Source organism: Gymnogyps californianus, chromosome 3 (genome assembly GCF_018139145.2).
Source record: "Gymnogyps californianus isolate 813 chromosome 3, ASM1813914v2, whole genome shotgun sequence".
Classification (NCBI taxonomy): Eukaryota; Metazoa; Chordata; class Aves; order Accipitriformes; family Cathartidae; genus Gymnogyps; species Gymnogyps californianus.
In genome coordinates this window covers 117,657,042-117,675,546 of record NC_059473.1, presented here as the reverse complement: position 1 = coordinate 117,675,546, position 18,505 = coordinate 117,657,042, and the positions used below count along the sequence as shown (strand labels likewise).

General features: G+C 42.3%; 1 protein-coding gene across 1 annotated transcript in view; it reads left to right on the top strand.

The window, feature by feature from the left end:
• Window positions 1-18,505, top strand: part of HS1BP3 (HCLS1 binding protein 3) — a 56,727-nt gene that overhangs the window by 34,324 nt on the left and 3,898 nt on the right. The window contains exons 5-6 of the mRNA XM_050893663.1: window positions 8,712-8,863; window positions 9,363-9,498. Of these exons, the coding sequence (XP_050749620.1) occupies window positions 8,712-8,863; window positions 9,363-9,498 (288 nt within the window). The remainder of the gene's footprint in view (window positions 1-8,711; window positions 8,864-9,362; window positions 9,499-18,505) is intronic.

Genomic DNA, 18,505 nt, shown 5'->3' with positions numbered 1-18,505 from the left:
ACACAAAATTAAACCTTTGTAAAGTAGATGTGGAACAGTCAGGCTGCCTGTCCTTGGGAGGAGGCACCAAGCAGTTGCAGGTCCTGCTGATTTGACTTTACCAAGGCCTATAGTGACAGGACAACTTTAAAACTTTCAGTTTTAAACTGAAAGAGGGTAGATTTAGATTGGACATAAGGAAGAAATTTTTTATGTTAAGGGTGGTGAGACACTGGAACAGGTTGCCCAGAGAAATTGTGGATGCCCCATCACTGGAAGTGTTCAAGGTCAGGTTGGATGGGGCTTTGAGCAACGTGACTAGTGAAAGATGTTCCTGCCCATGGCAGGGGGAGTTGGACTAGGTGATCTTCAAAGGTCCCTTCCAACCCAAACCGTTCTGTGATCCTATGGTTCTATGATTTAGAGGTGTGAGTGACCAACACTTCCAGAAATGAGGCATCAACTATTCACGTGTTCACTGCTTTTTCGGAAATTATTCAAATATGTCTAACAAGAAGCTACAGTGGTATGTTCATGTGTGTGTTTGGCTTTTTTCACTCTTTCAGTGTTGAAGAAACCAATCACTTCTCCAAAATGGTTGCTGTTTGCATTTGTCGCTTTTACTTGCTAGTTGTAAGAATTCTTACCACAACATTGGATACTTTCAGTACCATCAATTCCCTATTTGTGAGGCCTTCTTTTTTTGTGTTTGCTCCTGAATCTGTTGAGCATGTGGCAGATAACATGCTCACTAGCTAGTTTTTTTCACACCCTGTTTGTTTCAGCTTGGTTGACTTTGATTGTGAAGCTGCTCAGGACATTTTGTGAAGAATGTCTCATAAAGGAACAATGTTGGCAGGTTGATTTCATTACAATTGTCATATTTATATTCTTGTCATGTTGCACGTTTTATTGCTGAGTTATACTGCATGTAGACATCACTTTACAGGCATGCAACACAGTACTTGCCCAAGAATTTGTTGTCTTTGGAGCTACAGACCTGTAACAATTATTAATTAGTGTAAGAGAATGGATTTTTTTCTTAGAGTGTAATTTTTATAGGGTCAAAATATAAAGCTAGGGCCTGTTCCTGAAAGTAACTCCATTAGCTTGAATAGTGACCTTAAAGGAAATAGATCAAGGAATAATGTCTGGCAGAGTTTGTTAAGTCCAAACTGTTTGTCCTAATTTTTTTCCTGATAAAGCTTCCTTTCTCCAGAAAGATTTTACATTTATTTAAGATTTAACATGAATTTTATCTTTTATTGAAAACTGAGTGGTAAACATCGCTGTTTGGTTTTAGTGGTCAGCAGTTATAGCTGGTTATCATTTGTGATCAGCTTCAACCTCTTCCCTTTCTCTTGCTTTGCTAACTTGTCTACTGTTACCTCTGCTTAATTTCATCCTTTTTTTTCCTTACCCTCCCTTCTGCATTTTCCCACTTTCCCGTTGCAGCTTCCTGTTTGTCCTTCAGTTACAGCCTGTGGTCTTTTTCAAAAGCATAATTTGACCAACAATAGTAATCTTTAGAGTTAAAGCAGAAAAAGAAGAGTCCAGAGTAGTGGTCTGGAGGGTAAGAGGTACATGATGCAGATGGGGGGAGAAGAGAGCTGAAGATGACAAGGAGGCCTAATTGTCAGTCTACAGGATAAGGCAATACTGCAGATTCTGGAGGTGGAGCAAGAAAGTGGCTGATACTGGCCAGAAATTTGAGGAAATGGATTGAGGAGGGATGAAAAGGGGAAATAGGATGATATTGGGCAGAAATTGCAAGGACTAGGCACAGGGAAAATAGAAGGTGCTCCAGAAGAGGGAAGCAGAGCAAAAATCAATGTTTCTCTCCTTTTATCAATTTGAAATGAAGTCCTACCAAACATACAAACAAAGAAAGAGAATTAGGGGCATAATAAAAGTGGTATACACCAAGCCCTGATGCTGCCATCATCATGCTTGCCTTGTAGCTCTTTTACTAATTCATAGACTGAACAGCAAGACATAATATTCTGTCCTCCACGTCCCACCAAAGCCATGGAGAAGAACCAAAAGAGAGCGTTCTGGTTTCGTCTCTCCTTGCTTGAGGCGTCTGAGTGCCTAAGTTAATGCAGAGATAGTTCAGGTGCTCTCTCTACATTAGTTGCTGGCTGGGGTTAGACCATGACAAGCAGATACCTGCAATGCTGCAGTGAGATCCCTGTCTGCAGGAGCTGGAGGAGAGGAGCTTCCATTGTCCTGGTCCTGCTTTGGAAGAAAAGGGTGGGAAGTCTCAGGACTGCTATGTCAATCCTTGGATAAGATACCATTACTCACCAAGCCTTTAGGCTCATAAAAAGAAAACAGCAGCATGATTCTGGCAAGACTTTAGTAATGAGTGCTCTTTTAATTACTTACTGACTGTATCTGATTGTCTGCCTTTCTTTAACGTTACCAAGCATCAAGGCAATGCTCACCAGCCAATGCTTCTTTGTGTTGTACTTTTCTAACTTTTCTAATTTCTAAAATAGCATTATTTTTAGCCCTCTGTAACCTCCCTGAAGTTCTAAAATGTGTTCAGTAGTAACATCCAGAGTGCAGAAGGATGCCTGGCCAATTTTTTCCAAAACACGTTAGTGCGTGTTATCTGGTATTGCATACTTGAAAATGTGCATCATTGACATGAGTATTAGGATAAGAACTATTTCACTGTTGTCAGAAACCCTGAAAGGACCATTCTGCTGCTTTGCAGATGAAACCCAAAATACTAGTGAGTATTTTTGGCTTTTTCACATCATTATTGGCAACTTTATTATGCCTGTCTTGTTCTGGACCAGTGTCCTTGCTGTGGTTTAATTTAGTCATGATTATATTTTGAAATTTGTCTTTTGTTGTCCTTAACTTGTTTCAGCAAGTCTCACATTCTGGTTTAGTCTAGAAAATCAAAGGAAAACGATAAAGAAATTTCCTTTATGTTAATTTTCTTTCTTTGCAATCTGCTCTGTAACCCTTGTTCCCTTGCCAGGCATATGAGTGCCTGTGTGCTTTATTAGTTATTTAGTTGAAAACTTTTTAGGAAATGTTTCTGTATTATTATTGCTAATGAGCTGTGTACTGAACAAAAATTGTCGGTCTGTGGTCTTGTCGTCTGTTTTCAAATTATATTGAAAAAGGATATAATCAGAAAGCTTAAGGACAGATTATAAAAACAGCTTGGCTTCTTTTAGGAAGAACAGGTACTCCTGAGTGCTGAGCCCTTCAGAAAAATCTCTCCACAAAAGCAGGTCCCTAGATGGGAGCTGAACTCTTGAAAATCTATTCCTTCAGGCTTTCTTTCCATCTGTTGCTCTGCTGGTACAACAGTCCAAGGCTGGCCTAATCTGGGGGCTGCAGCAGGAGAAGCTTTGCCTGCAATTGAATGCTCTTCTTCCAAATGATTTCTAGTAGGAGATTTATTCCATCTATTATGCATTATCTTATTTTGGGACATGCCGGGGCCATTTTAAACACTGTAAGTTACTGTGATGTCCACAAGAAAAAGCTTACTGTGTGAGGTGAAATATCCCTGTGGCCAGCACTTGTCACGGTTGCTTAATGCTTAGCAGTCAGGCTGTGTTGAGCTGACGGGCTTAGAATTTCTATTCGGCATCCCTTGCCCAAAGCGGATGAGAATGACCCCTTTTGTCCTGTCTGTTATTATCAGGCGGCTTTGGAAAATGAGCACTGTTGAATGAAAAGAAAGCGGCAGATGACATTTTGTTTTCTGCATTAAACTAGTGTATAGGTTCTTTGTTTTTCAGAAATGGTTTTCAAGAAGATGTGCTAATATTGCTGCTATTTTAGCAATAGTTCTTTTGTTCAAGCCTGAACATAGATTTGTGGGAGTTGGGGTGTCCGTTTATATTAGTGAGCTCTTTCCTTGTAAAATCCCATGGATACCTAAAATATGAATATGTATATTCTGAATAAGTCTTTTTTCATATTACTGTAACATTCCTTTCCTGGAGCATAATCTTATTTCTGTAAAAAAGAGATGGTCATATTTTCAGAATAATAAGTTCTGAAAATTTTTGTCTGTGTGCTGAGATTACACTTACTCTGAATAATGACACACACTTACTCTGGATAATTACACTCACTATTTTAACCCAGTAGTGAGCATGGGTTAGGGACTCCTGTCTGTATTGAGCACAATAGACATGCCCTTTGATTTAAGCTATGTGTCACCAAGCATTAGGTCTGGAGATCCAATATTTCAAAATACAGCTATCACACATACAGGTATGGAAATCTTCTGACTTTGGAGTGTCTTAGTCATCCTCGTCGCTGTTTTCGACAGGTGACCAGAAAGCTTTTCTGCATTACTGATGTGCCAGTGAGACATGGAGGCTGCCAAACAAGTGACCTACATTGTGTCAATAAACAATAACATGAGAATTGCACTCAAAAAATGGGTTAGGTTTGAAAGTGACTGTCTTCTGCATACAGGGTTTTGTTGACATTTTCATGGGTGATTTGAGAATCATTTGGGAGCCAGGAGTCTCAGCTGGATTTTCAAGTGTGCCAGCAGCCTGACTAGGTGGATTCATATACCCTAATTTTTGATCATCCAGTTCTGGTCCATGTCAGTTAGCAGGCTAGTCTTTATCTACAGTCACTTATGAGGCAGCTTGGCTCCTTTTGGACTCAGAGCAGAAGACAGTGTTATTTGAGTTATTCTCACAGTGCTTCATGTATAGAAGTCAGTGAGCTCAACTGGGTAAATAGGTTCAGCTGAACAAAGGATACATCATCTTTAGGGCTGGTTTCATTTTTGTTAAGATTTCTAAAATTCAGTAGAGTGATGTTCCAAGGTTCACTTGTTTCAGCAACAAAGAAATAGCAATGACACGGGTCATCTTCTGCCAGCTGGATGCAGGTAGTTTCAAAATGTCAGATGCCAAGGTTGTGAGTGTGATGTATGAAGAAGGTGCTAATGAAGTGCAGGGCTTGAGTACAATAATACTTTGGGAGATTAAATGTTCCTTCATTTCTGTCTTCCCAAAAGCCTCTGCATCCCTGCAGCAGTTTACTGCACCCTGGCACATCATGATCATCGAATTAAGTATTCTTGCAGTTTCTCCTCTGCATGCCTACCAGCATGTGGCTTCACGATCAGCTCAGTTCCAGCTAAGTCCCTGGTCCTCTGCATATGGGGAGGTAGCAGGAATATATAGAGAGGGGATGAGTGGGCAGGCAGACACACACTCAGGCCAGCTGAAGCTGATTGTGAAACCAGAACCTGAGACGGGCTCCGAAACTTCTTACACACCCTTTCTCATCCATTAACCGCTGCTCAGCAGTGCACAGCCTAGACTGGCATAGCTAAATACAGAACCGTGGGAATCCTGTTACCCAGTTAGAGACTGACCTCAACAGAGTCCCTGTATGGATATGCTGGAATTACTTGGCAGTCCAACTGTGGCTTCCTTAGAAGGGTAGTGAGGGGAAACAACTTGAAGGCAGAAAAACAACTTCCTCATGTTCCTACTGGTAGCAGTCAAGCCCTGTGGGTTTGGCCCCGTGCCCTGTAACTGCCAGTGGAGTCCCCTGGCAAAACAGAAAGCAAGCCAGTGTAAGTGGGCTGATTTGATGGCTAGACTAAACAGAGGGTTATTACCAGGACCTTTCAGTTCAATTAATTTTGTTTTACATGCTGTTCTTTATGACACTCTTTATGGTTCTCTTCCCTTTCTGCGGTATTTTCCACCATGCTGGTACTCTGCTGCAAATATTTAGCTAACTATTAGTAAACTCCTTGTTTACTTCACTAGAGTGGGGACCTGTTGCTTGGAAATGTATTGGCTCATGTATGTAAGTACCTGTGGCATAACAGACTCATGCATCAGGAGAGCTGTTGTAACTCTCTGAATGGACAAGGGATCTTGTCAAAGACTTTTTGGCATTCTGTAGGTTGGCAAATCCTCATCTATATTGTTGTTCACTTCTCAAAGAATACTTTACAAGGTATGAATTATGCAAATGAAGGTTGCTCCTTCCCCAGTAGATTGGATTTGTTTGTGTCTACTAGTTCTATTTTTAATCAATTTGTCAGCTCTGAAAGACTCAGTCTTACTGTTCTTCTGTTTTTGTTGTTAAATATAATGGCTCTCATTTTTTACCTTTTCCTTTAATACTTAGGTTCATTTGAGTGATAGATTTCTTACCACAGTTAATAAAGCAATGAATTTGAGTTTGTGTAGAAATCCTGGCTGAAAGCTGTCTGGCCTGTACATATTATAACTTTAGATTTTGTCAGTTTTTGGAAGAAGGCTCTTTTACAAATGCTTCAGTTTCAGGCAGTTCCTTGGAGCTGACCTTTCAAAAATAGCTCAAATTCAGAAGTCACTCGAGGCATATCTATAGTGAATATAAATGTGAAAAAAAGAAAGCCATGGAAGTTTCTCCTGCTTTAAAAGAAGTCTTTATCATAAATAAACAGTTCAGCAAATTAGTCGCTGACAACTGCAGATACCTTTAGTATATTGAATAGGGTATATTTCGAAATAAGGCCGTATTTAAGTTCTGCATGGGGCTTGCTCTTAGGCCTCTAAACTGCAGCATTTCCCATTGCTAAGAGACGAAGTGGTGGTAGCAAGGTAATATCATCCGTGAGTTCTATTTTGGTGATAATAAACTTGTGAAAATAACTGGAAGTAACTGGACTCCACTCTTTTGTGTGCAGCTGTAGTCAGAAGAGGATTTTACAAGATTCTTTAATGTAGTTGGAATGTATGTGTAATCTTTTGACCTTGTTCTTAGTTTTTGATGACTATGGCATGTTAAGTGCTGATAATTGGGTTTGCTCTAGGCTGAAACCTGACCTGCTCTCTGCAAAGGAGAAGATCAGATCTTCTATTATAAGAGGCACTCAAAGGGGCTACCGTAGAAATTGCAAGGCCATGACTGGTAAAAGTAAGGATCTCTGAAATATGGCAATTTCTCAGGAAGGACATGCTATCCTAAGGAATGCTTCTCGTTCAGCTTAGTTTGAATTGGACTTTTCACCCAAAGGTTTTTGTCCTGTTCTCTAAATTTTCTTTTTTATGCCGTCTGGTTTGCCTCATAACTCAAGCTGTCCTACTGTGAAAGCTGCCTTGTAGCTTCAGCTAGTGGAACGTGACTCCTAGGTATGAAAGCAAGAGGCACATGCTTTTCACTCTGTTCTTGGAAGGGGATTCAGCTCTCCTTGTTTAAGCCATGTGCAAATGAGGCCTCTAGTCCAAACTAGTTTTTAGCTTCCTTCTCCAGCCAGTGGGGAGAGGAGGAGATCTTCAGAGATTTATTGCATCCAAATATCAATGTTCAAAATAGATGGGATTAATTGTCCTATGGAGATGTGTGTCTCTTTCCACTGAGTAGAGAAGAAGCCTAAAAATTAACTTTGTCTCACTGTCAAATTTTTAGAAGGCTAAATTTAGAGGAAGTTAATCCTGTCCTTGGTTCAAGAAAGTACTGAGTGACATTTGTGAATTCTGCAAATAGCAGTCTGTCCAACCAAGTGTCTTCCAGTCCCTGCTTGCTTCAACTTAAAGGTGATGTAGTCTTCACATCGTGTCTCCTCTGGGGAGAATGAGGGGAGTGTCTTAACACCTTTATGAAAGCAGTATGCAGCAGTCAAAAACAGCAGCAGGCACTGGCAAGGAAATGGAGCCAAAGAGATTTTTAAAAACCTGTCCAAAGGGATCAGTGCAATGGTCCAACTTGCACTTTGTTTTTCAAGCTGTCGTGGTTTAACCCCAGTCAGCAACTCAGCACCACACAGCCGTTTCCCCCTCCCCCTCCCAGTGGGGTGAGGAGGAGGAAAGCAAAGGAAAAAAAGTAAAACTCGTGGGTTCAGATAAGAACAGTTTAATAACTAAACTAAAATATAATACTAACAATAGTAATAATGAAATATAATAATAATAGTAATGAAAAGGAATGCAACAAAAAAGAAGGGGGGGGGGGAGGAAAAAAACCAGTGATGCACAATGCAATTGCTCACCACCCGCTGACCGATGCTCAGTTAGTTCCCGAACCGCGATCTGCGCCGCCCGGTCAGCTCCCCCCTGTTTATATACTGGGCATGACGTTCCATGGTATGGAATATCCCTTTGGCTAGTTCAGGTCAGCTGCCCCGGCTCTGCTCCCTCCCAGCTTCTTGCACACCTGCTTGCTGGCAGAGCATGGGAAACTGAAAAGTCCTTGGCTTAAGATAAGCGCTACTTAGCAACAACTAAAACATCAGAGTGTTATCAACATCATTCTCACACTAAATCTAAAACCCAGCACTGTATCAGCTACTAAAAAGAAAGTTAACTCTGTCCCAGCCGAAACCAGGACACAAGCCATCCCTTTTCTGTCTGTCTACGACAGTGTTGCTGGAACTGGTCTTCTTTCTTATTTTAAGCTTTCTGTGTGGGAGGAGTAAAACTGCTTAAAACAAATGTGATTGAGTGGTAGTTTGCACAGTACAGCATTGTCAGCCCTGCTTTTCCAGCTCCCATTGGGTTCCTTGATAGTTCTTAAGAGTAGAAAACATGAGTACAGGTAGAGTATGTCAGACCAACAGTCCCTCCAGCTCAATATCCTGTTCCTGCCAGCGACTAACAGATGCCTATGTACCTTTCTCTAATCCTTTCCCAGCCTCCATCTATTTTCAGCTTATGAGACTTTCTAGCCATAAATCTTTCTTGTTAAATGAAGAATTGCAGCTGACTTCCTTGTCTCTTATGTTTTAGAACTAAAAAAACAAAGAAGGCATCTGCTCCTCCAACCAAGGAAGAAAAGCCCAAATTAACCATTTTTGAAGAGGAAGTAGATCCTGATGAAGGACTCTTTGGCCCAGAAAAAGATTTCTCATCAACTGGTCCCAGGAAGAAGATGAAAGAGAGTAAATCTGTTCTATATTTGTATATACACAGATTGTTTTATCTAAAGATGTGTATAACTGAGCTTTTAAAATGTAGTGATACAGAGTATACAGGCTAAATAATGACTTGGGAATGTTAAGGCAAATCTTCAGCTGGGGCAGAATCATCTAGAATCATTCAGAAAGAATAAATAAGACCTCTAGTTCCCATAGCTGTTCACTGTTGACATTTTGGGCTGGGATATTATAGGTCTATGGGAGCTGGCTGTCCCACAGTCAGTCATGCCACACTAACAAGAGTAATGTGACCTACTTTTGAATGCAAGAAGAAAGCAGATTTACCAAGTCCTGAGAGTGCAGTGTATCACTACACTTTGTGGATTGGAAGTCCATGTAAAAAAGAATTGTCTACATGATCTTTTTTTTCAGCCCAGTAGCCAGATTTACTAGCTAGTGTTAATGCAGGTATTGTGTTATGTAGCATGATTTACCTACAGCATTTTCTGATTCCCCTTTCTAGATCTGAAATTATTTGAAGATCCAGACCTTGGTGGGGTGGTAAGACTGGGTGACTCACTACTGCTGCCAGCTGCCTGTAAGAACACGGAGTATGTGCTGAACACGGGTCCTGACGAGGACACTGAGGAACTGCTGAGGTACACATCTCAAATTTGTTGTGTAGGATGAATGTGATCTGAGGAGTTATTTAGACCTCAAAAGAGACGAATTTGAGGGCAAAGCTTAAATACTTTGAATGCTAACTGTGAACCAATACTTGTACTTACAAGTAAAAGGTAGGGTATGTGTCATGGAGCTTGGAAATGAAACACGTTAAAAAGGAAATTAGGAAGGCCCTTTGAGAAAGGTAGGGTGCAAGGTATTATTCTATGACTCCAAAGGAAGGGTCTTGAAGGCCCAAGGCATGCCATCTAATCCTTGTTTTCTAACATGACAGGAATCCTGTTCACACCTCCACAGCTGTAAAGGACTCTCATTAAAATGTCTATCACCCTGCATTTAATTTTTAATCTAGTGGAAAGGAAGGCCGGAGCTCAGAGTTACAGGAGGGAACTTGCTCTTCCACTTACCTGCCCCCTTGATAGTGTAGCACTGGAACATATCATCACATAATGTATTTTATTCCTGACATTTCTCTCACAAGGCTAGTTTGCCTGCACTGATAATCCTCAAGAGATCAAGCAGGGAGCCAGTGCTCAGAGAGACCAGCATCACCAGGGAACCTGTGCTGCAGTAGAGCCAAATTCATGCCTTCTGGATCTCAGGCTGGCATCTGAATGATGAGGCCAACCTGCTTCCAGTGCTAATTCTTGCCAGCCAGCTCCTGTTAGCATGTATGATTTCCGCAGCAGGTACTACACCCAGGAGAGAGAATCTGTGTGTGGTTTCAAACCTCTCCTGAAGCAGGTAGTTTTGCAGCTATTGCTTTCTATGCATGCAAAAGTGCTAGTTATCTCAGCGGTAATACCTGACTTAATTTAAACAAAGGTTAAATTGGGTTGGGTGCAATCTCGCATTACATCCTGACAGCCCACCTGATGTTTATGGAAGCTGATGGGGCAGCACATGACCTGATTTAGGGCTGTGGTATATTGGGAGCAAACACGTATGTGCTTGCAATATTTTCGTGTTTGCTTCCTCCTCTGCTAGCAATCTCAGCATACAGTGCTTGATGCAGATTGTTGGTATGGCTAGAAGAGAAATGCCTGTTTCAATGCAGTCCTTGCATTATTATCCACTAGTGGAGAGAGCTTCTCTGTCTGTCATGTTAATGTCCTTTGGATTATATGTTTTCTCTTCCTCTGTGGCAGAGAAAGGTCTCTGAAGTCTGCTCCAAGACCAATAGACCATGCTTTTAGATCAGTTTGGGGTCATCAGTGTTAGCAGCACACCCAGATGGTTATGGAAACCCATGGGAAAAGATTCCATTTCTTTTAAATTCCAGTAGTTTTCATTTATTCTTGAATTGTCCCAGCGCTTTCAGTAGTTGACAAGTCATCAAGATCCAACTGGAAATGAATACACATAATGAAGCAGAAAATCATGCCAGTGGTCCAATGGGAAAGTTGGTACAGGAATCCAGAGGCAGCTCCTGGCTGGGCAAGAGGTATAGGAAGGTAGGTCAGGATCTGTTGGCATGTTCAGGTGCCTAACACCCTCTGAAATCCCCCTGATAAACTTAGTTCACAGTGTTCTCTGCATATCATAGAGAGCTGGTGGACTGAATGCAAGGTGATTGGGGGTAAAGGAGAAGCTGTGAAAGGGGGGAAGAGGAGTGGCAGTGCTGTTTTAACCTAGTAGAATACTTCACCTCACCTCTGTGTAAATTCATTGCAGTCACCTGAAATCCTGTAGCTGAACTTTCTCAAGTGGTTATGCACAATGCACTTTGTTTTCTGTTCAGCTGGAAGCCTTAGCAGAACTGTCAGGTCTCATAAATGTAGAGGCAGCATTTGAATCATCTCCCACCTTCCCTTACCACCAGACTGGTGTTACATGTTCTTGCAGGGCAGTGCCACAGTCTCTTTTCCAGGCAGTGACCCTTTGTGGTGAGGGGAAATGTTCAATGTGAGCTGAGCCCTGCAGTCTCTGTGGCATGGGGCCTTCAGCATATTTTGAGGCCTAAGAATAAATCTTCCCTTTGCCCTGTAGATGTTGACAATCCCTCTCCTTTCCCACAGGGGACTGAAGAAATCTCTCCCCAGCCCTCAGATCAAAGTAGGAGCTGCGGCAACCCATTCCTTTAGTGGGCTAGAGGTGGCTAAGCTACTAGAGGAAAACTGGCAAACGTTTTGGTCTGTTGGACATACTCTGTTATACCATATAGAAAATTTGCCTGGACACATTTTGTCAAGACCTAAGACTGGCCTCAGCTATGATGCACCAGCAGATCTGTGGTAGGTCCAGAAACCTGGACATGTTCCCTGTACACAGATGGATTAGCCGAATAATGCAGCTTTTGGTGGTGGCTTTTGACTTATGTAGTGTACATTTGCATGTACAACATGGTCTGCCCACATGCATGTGGTAGATCCGAGAAGTGTCTTACTTACTGGAAAGTGTACTTTCCAGTGAATCATGGGCAGAGATAGGAGAACACGGCCTAAGGCAGAGGAAGGCAGAACCTTCTTCCAAAGGGGAGATGGGAAAAAGATGATGTTTAGAGCAGAACACAGGAGCAACGAAGTCCTTCATGATCTTTATGGTGCCTGAGTGGTTGTAGCAGCAGTAGCACCACAGCACTGTCAGCACAGCAGTGAATCCCCAGCAGTGACTTGTAACTCTTGAGGAAGAGACTGTTACGGAGACAAATGAGTCTGCAAAATGTGCGTGGGCTGTGCTTGTCACAACATGAGGGAGAAGAGAATATGATAAACGTTCTCATTGCAAACTGAAGACTGTGCTCTCTGTGGATAGCTGCTCGAATGAAATGAGAATTACTATTTTAAATAAAATCACCTACTTTACATTAACAACTGTTGAACTTTGAGAAGAACCAATTGCTTTGTAAGTGTAATGAAAGATTTCTTTTTATGGTAAAATATCCATATCCATTCAAACAAATATCTTCCCTCTTCCTGTCCATTGACCAGCCTTTTACTAGTTACTAATTTCTTGGCCTATCAACAAATATTAAGTGATGGTGATGGAGAAACTAGGCGAGCTACCTCACTCTAACCACTGGCATTGTAGATGCAGGCACTCTTTCCTACCACTAGATCTGCCATAATACATCAGTGAGGTGCCTGTAGAGCATTGTACTTGCATGTCCTTCCAGAAATTGTGGAAAAGAGATAAATTGCTGTGGTAGGACCCAGCAGGACCTTTTTGCCTTCAGGAAAAAAGGAGCATGTCATACTCTTCCTTCATGGGATGTGCTTTGAGAAAGGGAGGGATAGGTAGCCAAGTCTTTTTGCCTTGTCTCTTCACCACAGGGAACTTCTGAGAAGTCCTGGGTCCCATTGCTTTTGACTCTTCCAAGGTGCAAGGTGACCAGCTGCAGTGAGATGAAAGGGTAGCTGATCAGCCCTTTCCCAGATGTTAAAAGAATCATCCTTGGGAATGGATTTAAGACCAGGCTTCTCTTTTCTCCTGTCATTTTCCTGGGTCACGTCATACTGTATAATGATTCTTTCTGGATGCATTCAGCCATTTACTTCCACTCTCGAAGCTCCTCCTCAGGTCTGATTTCCATTTAAGCTAGAGACAGAAGTCAACTGCTGCAGAAATCAGTATCCTGCACACTCTCCCATCGTGGATTGTCATGCCATCTTATTTTCTCACCTCCATCCACCCAGTGGCCACAGATGTGCAAATTAAGTTTTCATGCAGCAGGACAGCAGTCGACCTCTTCTGCCTCATTAATCTAAATCGTGCTTGCCTGGCGTGATGGATCAGGTTTTTTGGAAAACCAATGCTAGAATTGATCCTGTGAATGTTGCAGCAGCTCTGTGGGCCCACAGAATTACATAAATTATCACACATCCTAGCCTGAAATAATTACCACAGTTGTCTGAGCAGCTTTTTAGGAGAGAGTTAATCAACTTCACCTTTGATAATGAATAGGGAGTTGAACTGGAAGGAAGCAGCTGTCAGCGTAACGTGTCTTTTTTCAGTGCTGAGAAAAGTGTCAGCAGCAGGATCTCAGTTCTGCTGCCCTGTGATGGCAGACCTGGTGTATTCTTTCCCAGGATTACGCTGATCTAAGACTGCTGGTGTTGAAAGGGACAATCCAGCTCTTACCTTTGTGCTACAGCTGCATCATCCTGCCTGTGCCCTAAAAGACGAATTTTGTCTGTATATACAAGTTGATCTGTTTTTACAGCTGCAAACTGTGCTGTCAGTGATGCAAGTGATGACCCTTTCAGGAGCATTATATTGTTAGAGGCTGAAGCTGTTTGTGAAACCGCATCCTAACAATGGCCATTTCTAAACACCATCCAGTCCATACAGCTTCTTGAGCAGGTTTGTTAGCTTCAGGTTTGACAAGGAACTGTTGCCATCCTTGAAGCAGAAAAAGTTTGTATGTTCTTCATTCAGCAGGCCATTAGCAGATGCTGAATTCAGAGCGCAACACGTACATTTCAGACTAGCCAGGAGTCATATGGGGCACACCTCCAGCACCACATGATGAGAAATGCTTTCTCGCTGTCCTGAGGATATGAGAGCAGCACCATAGTTGGGAGAAGAGCTTTGAGAAACTCCAGAGGGTTTAAATCTAGATCCTTTGGGCAGAGGGTTGTTTGGGTGATGGGCAGGTGGTAGAGGAGGTTGCAATGACTGAGTCAGAAATTTCCTGACCACTCCAGGGCAGTTTCCCTTGGTTGCTGTGACCTTGCTGTGGGGAAAGAACCTTGATTTGGCTGCAGTACCTTTCAGTAAAAAAATAAATTATTCTTTTCGTACCAGTTTTTGGTGGGTTTTCTTTGCTGCCCATGAGCACTTTCTGTGATAGTTTTCAAGCATTTATTTTTTTCATTTCATTTTTCCTGTGATGTATAGGGATGCTACTTACAAACACTGGAAGAGCTACAAAGTAAACTTGGCCAACAGAATAGGCTTTTGCCAGAGAGGAAACGTTAATTCTTGGCCTGCCCCTAGGAACATGTATGGGTTGTATAGAATAATGCGGAGAGGTGACCTAGAGTCCTAGTCTCTCCTAGTGTAGCAAGAGGTGCTTTTGCTAGGCTTGAGAGTCACAAGATTTCAACCGTCTTGCCCCAGGTTACTTGCATTTTTGACAGACATCTTCAGCTGGGGGGTAAAAGCTGCCTACGCTCCCCTGCCCCAACTATGCCTTTGCCTGGTGATTGGGGAACTTTCTAGAGAAGCAGGAGACAGAGGTTTGAACTTCTTCAGGCTGCGGAAAAATTGAATCAAGCTCTCTGGTTCAAATTATAAAAATTGAATTGTCTCGTTTCCTAGGTGAGTGATCTAACCAGTAGGCTGTTTTCCTCCGAGGGCTTCTTGTGGGCATATGCATGTAGGACTTACCTATACTAATAAGCCTGTTCTCTGGCCCTCGGCCAGACAGCACCACTGGGCTGCATCCATGCTATTTGACTGTCTCCAGCTGCAGAACAAGGTGACTGTAGGCAGCTGCCTGCTGGGAATGGTCCCTGTCCCGCGCCAGCTCCGAGTTGTGCCTGGGAGTTTTTTGGAGGAGGGCTAATCTGTTGCAGACCAAAGCTGTGCCAGTGGTTCTTCCAGCATTTCAGCAGTACAGACTCTCATGTTCCAGTGTCCAGACATATTTCCTGGCACTGGTTAAAGTACCAGTGTGAATTTACCTGTAATGGATTGCAGGGGAAAGCAGGAGCAGGAGGGGACATACCTCCTACACAGTCCCCTGTGCTTTGCATTCCTGTGGTTAACTCCAGCCTGTATAATTTCCACGGGCCTTGTTAGACATCACACTGTCTCTACTGACCATAGCAGAAGTGATGGTCAACAGATACTTCGAAGCCTCCTGCCTATTTTTGGGCACAAGTCTTTTCCCAAGTCATATAAGTGATATTACACCTCTCCCCAAGGCTTCGCTAAAGGTATCTCTCGTACTTGGAATTAACACCAGACAAAATAAAGACACTGATAATAAGATAGGGAAAGATAAAAGTCTATTCTGCAAGAACTGCTTTGAGTTGCATAGCCTAGCTTCAAGCATGATCCTTTTGGACACTTTAGCAAATTATGGGAGTCTTTGTCTCTTGGTTTCATTACTGATTCTCCTCTTTAGAGCATTCCCAGCAAACAAAGGTCATTGTCCCCATCATGCTGGAAGCTGTACACGCACATAGTCATTCCTGTCCCAAAGATCTTGTCCAGATAGGCGGACAGAGTTCAGAGAAGTGGCATCTAAAATGTTGATGTACTGATGGCAGCTGTGTCTGTCTCCAGGTCAGAACTCATTTACTCTCTTGAAGTCCACATGCTAGCAGTCATATCATAGGGCTTTGTGACAGCCTTTCTCAGTAAGGGTTTTGATTGCTTTCTGTGTCTGGAAACAAAGAGAATTTCCACCGATAGAGTCTGTGAATCAGCACAACAGTATGGCAGGAATTTTAAACAATGTGGCACTGCTTTTCCATTACAGAAAAAGAAAGAGTCTAATTAGAGAATGATTAATTACATGTATTCTGTGCCTGATTGTCTATAAAAAGATGGGGGTGGGAAGGTTCTTCCTTTAATCTTGTTATTTCAGAATAGTTGCTTGATTTTTTTCTTCCTCCTCCTGGCCTGGAGTTAAATATGGTGGTAGTTATGCACTGTAACAATTCATTTGCTTCTCAAGAAATAGAAGTCCTTGTTTCTATCTCTGCCTGAGGCGTTTTGCATTTTACCTCTTTAGTTTTCAAAGACAGTTGTGTCTCACATGATCAAACAACAGTGGATCAAACAGTTTGCCTAGCACTGCAGCACTGAAAAGCAGGTTTTGAGACAAAGACCCCATATTATCTGCTGTGTTCTCTGTAAAAGACTTCTGTCTAACCAAGGTCTTGAAAAAATCCAGGACAGAAAAAGGAGATTTACATGATCAGCTTCCAGACTTTGAAAAATCATCTCCTGCGGAATTTTTGGCCTAAAAGCACACTACCAAAAAAACCCCACAACCTACTGGACTGCATCTTCTGGGGTATTTTATGACTGTGCTGAGTGGTTTTGTTGCTGTGGTTAGCACAGAAATTAATATAGAGCCACACAGGAGCAGAGAATTCAGGAAGCTGTACCATCTGATCAGGTTAATGAGCTGTATTTACTGCTGCCCCTTCTGGGCAGTGCACCTAGTTCTCAGGCAGTGCACCTAGTTCAAAATCACGCTTCCTCCATATGATCTGTATGTGTATGTATGTATTGTTCATCTGGTTATTATGGTTTCTGTTATTTATGACCACAACTTTATGACATGGACACTGATTCATTCAGTATTTGTTTTTGCCAAGAAGGGAAGCATCAGATCAGCTAAAGAAAGTTAGGCTTCAGAAATACCAGCCCTAACATGTTTTGTTTATTACACAGCAAAGAGAACAAGAACATGTCTTGGCAATGTGATCACAGGTGTGATATCTCTTGGGTATCAGCATTTGCAGCAAACAAAAATGCCTCGGCTTAAATTAAATTAATTTCTTTTATGTAGATGAGGAATTCAGGAGGAAGAAATACACTGACAAGGTGTTTTGCAAGTTAGGTGGGATATGTCACCCACAGGGAATCATGGAAACTAAAAGACATCAGAAATCTTATCTAAATAAAAGCGAATATAATCTCCAGAATTACTTGGGGGATGAAATTTGAGGAGCTGCCTGCTGGAATACAAGTCCACAAGGTAGCGTTCAAGGTGCAGAGCTCTGGGACAGTGGCCCTGCTCTGTCCATCAGTTGGTCTGTTTAGGTATTTCATAGTTTTAGGTATCAATGTTCAGGCAGTTGATTTTACAACATTAGCCTTGGTTAAAACTGATCCTTTTTAGATTCCCTTTGGGAGTCATGGAAAGACCTGACTTCAGGAATGGTTTTACCTTAAAGGGTTCTGACCGTCTATACAGCAGAAAATTCAGGCTAATCCTTGTTTACTTTATGGTCAGTTCATGGTGAGTGTAGTTTGTCTCAGCCTGGGCAGTACAGTTGTAAGTTCCTCGCAGCTTTTAATAAGGGCGAACATAAAATAGAAACCCTTGAAAGCATGCAGTTTTTCTTAATAATAGTGGCATACTTAGCTGAGGGTGCTGGAGCTCTTGAAGTACCTGTGGTTTTAACATTCAAACAATGTGCACTAGGGACGGAGTAATAAAGTGTCTCAGAGACGTTGGTTCTTCTGTTGATCATGTTCCCCATGGTCCTGCCCAGTTACCCTAATCAATTGCTTCCCAAATTATGGAAGAGCTCAGCTTTGCTTTAACTGCCTACATTACTTTAACTGTCTGCGGAAGGCCCCACCAATTGTTTTGCCGTGTGGTAGAGGCATTTACAGTATCTTTCCTAAGGCTGCTGGTGAACAAAGAGAGAAAGGGAGAAATCACAGTCCCATTTAGTCAACAGAAGTTATCCCAGTGGCTTTGCAGGGGTCTGAATAACCCCGCCAAGACAGCCTTATTGCCTGGCAGTGAGGAAGATATGAATTACAAAGGACAAATGAGTGGACGGACCAAAAAATACCTGACATGAAACGAGGTGAGACTCATTCATGCTCCAGGGACTGCCTACCTATGGGGCTTGTAGAAGAAGAAACTAAAAAGGCAGTGTCCTTAGACTGCCTGTATGGTATCCTGTTCCAGTGAGTGGAGCTGCTGGAGAGCTGCTCCAACAAACCCCTTCCATTCACCAGAGGCTCAAATGAGAAGCTTCAGAGAATCCTCCCAGAGAGAAGCAGCTGTTGTCTGTTCCCTTAGTCGTGTCTCCATTTGCTCCTTGCCGTTTGTCACAAGATGGTTATGGGTGCTGTGACCGACAGAGAGCATGCAGCCCATCCTCCTGGATGGAGGGACTGTGCCACCTCTTGATGTAGTGCTCTAGCAGAGACAGAGGGAGAGGATGGGCTGCACCTGTGCTGCCAACTTCTTTCTTGTTTAAGAATCACTTGACCAGACTTTCTTATCCTCACAAGTCTTCTAAGAGTGAACTAAGTAAAACTATTTGAAGGGAATTTTAG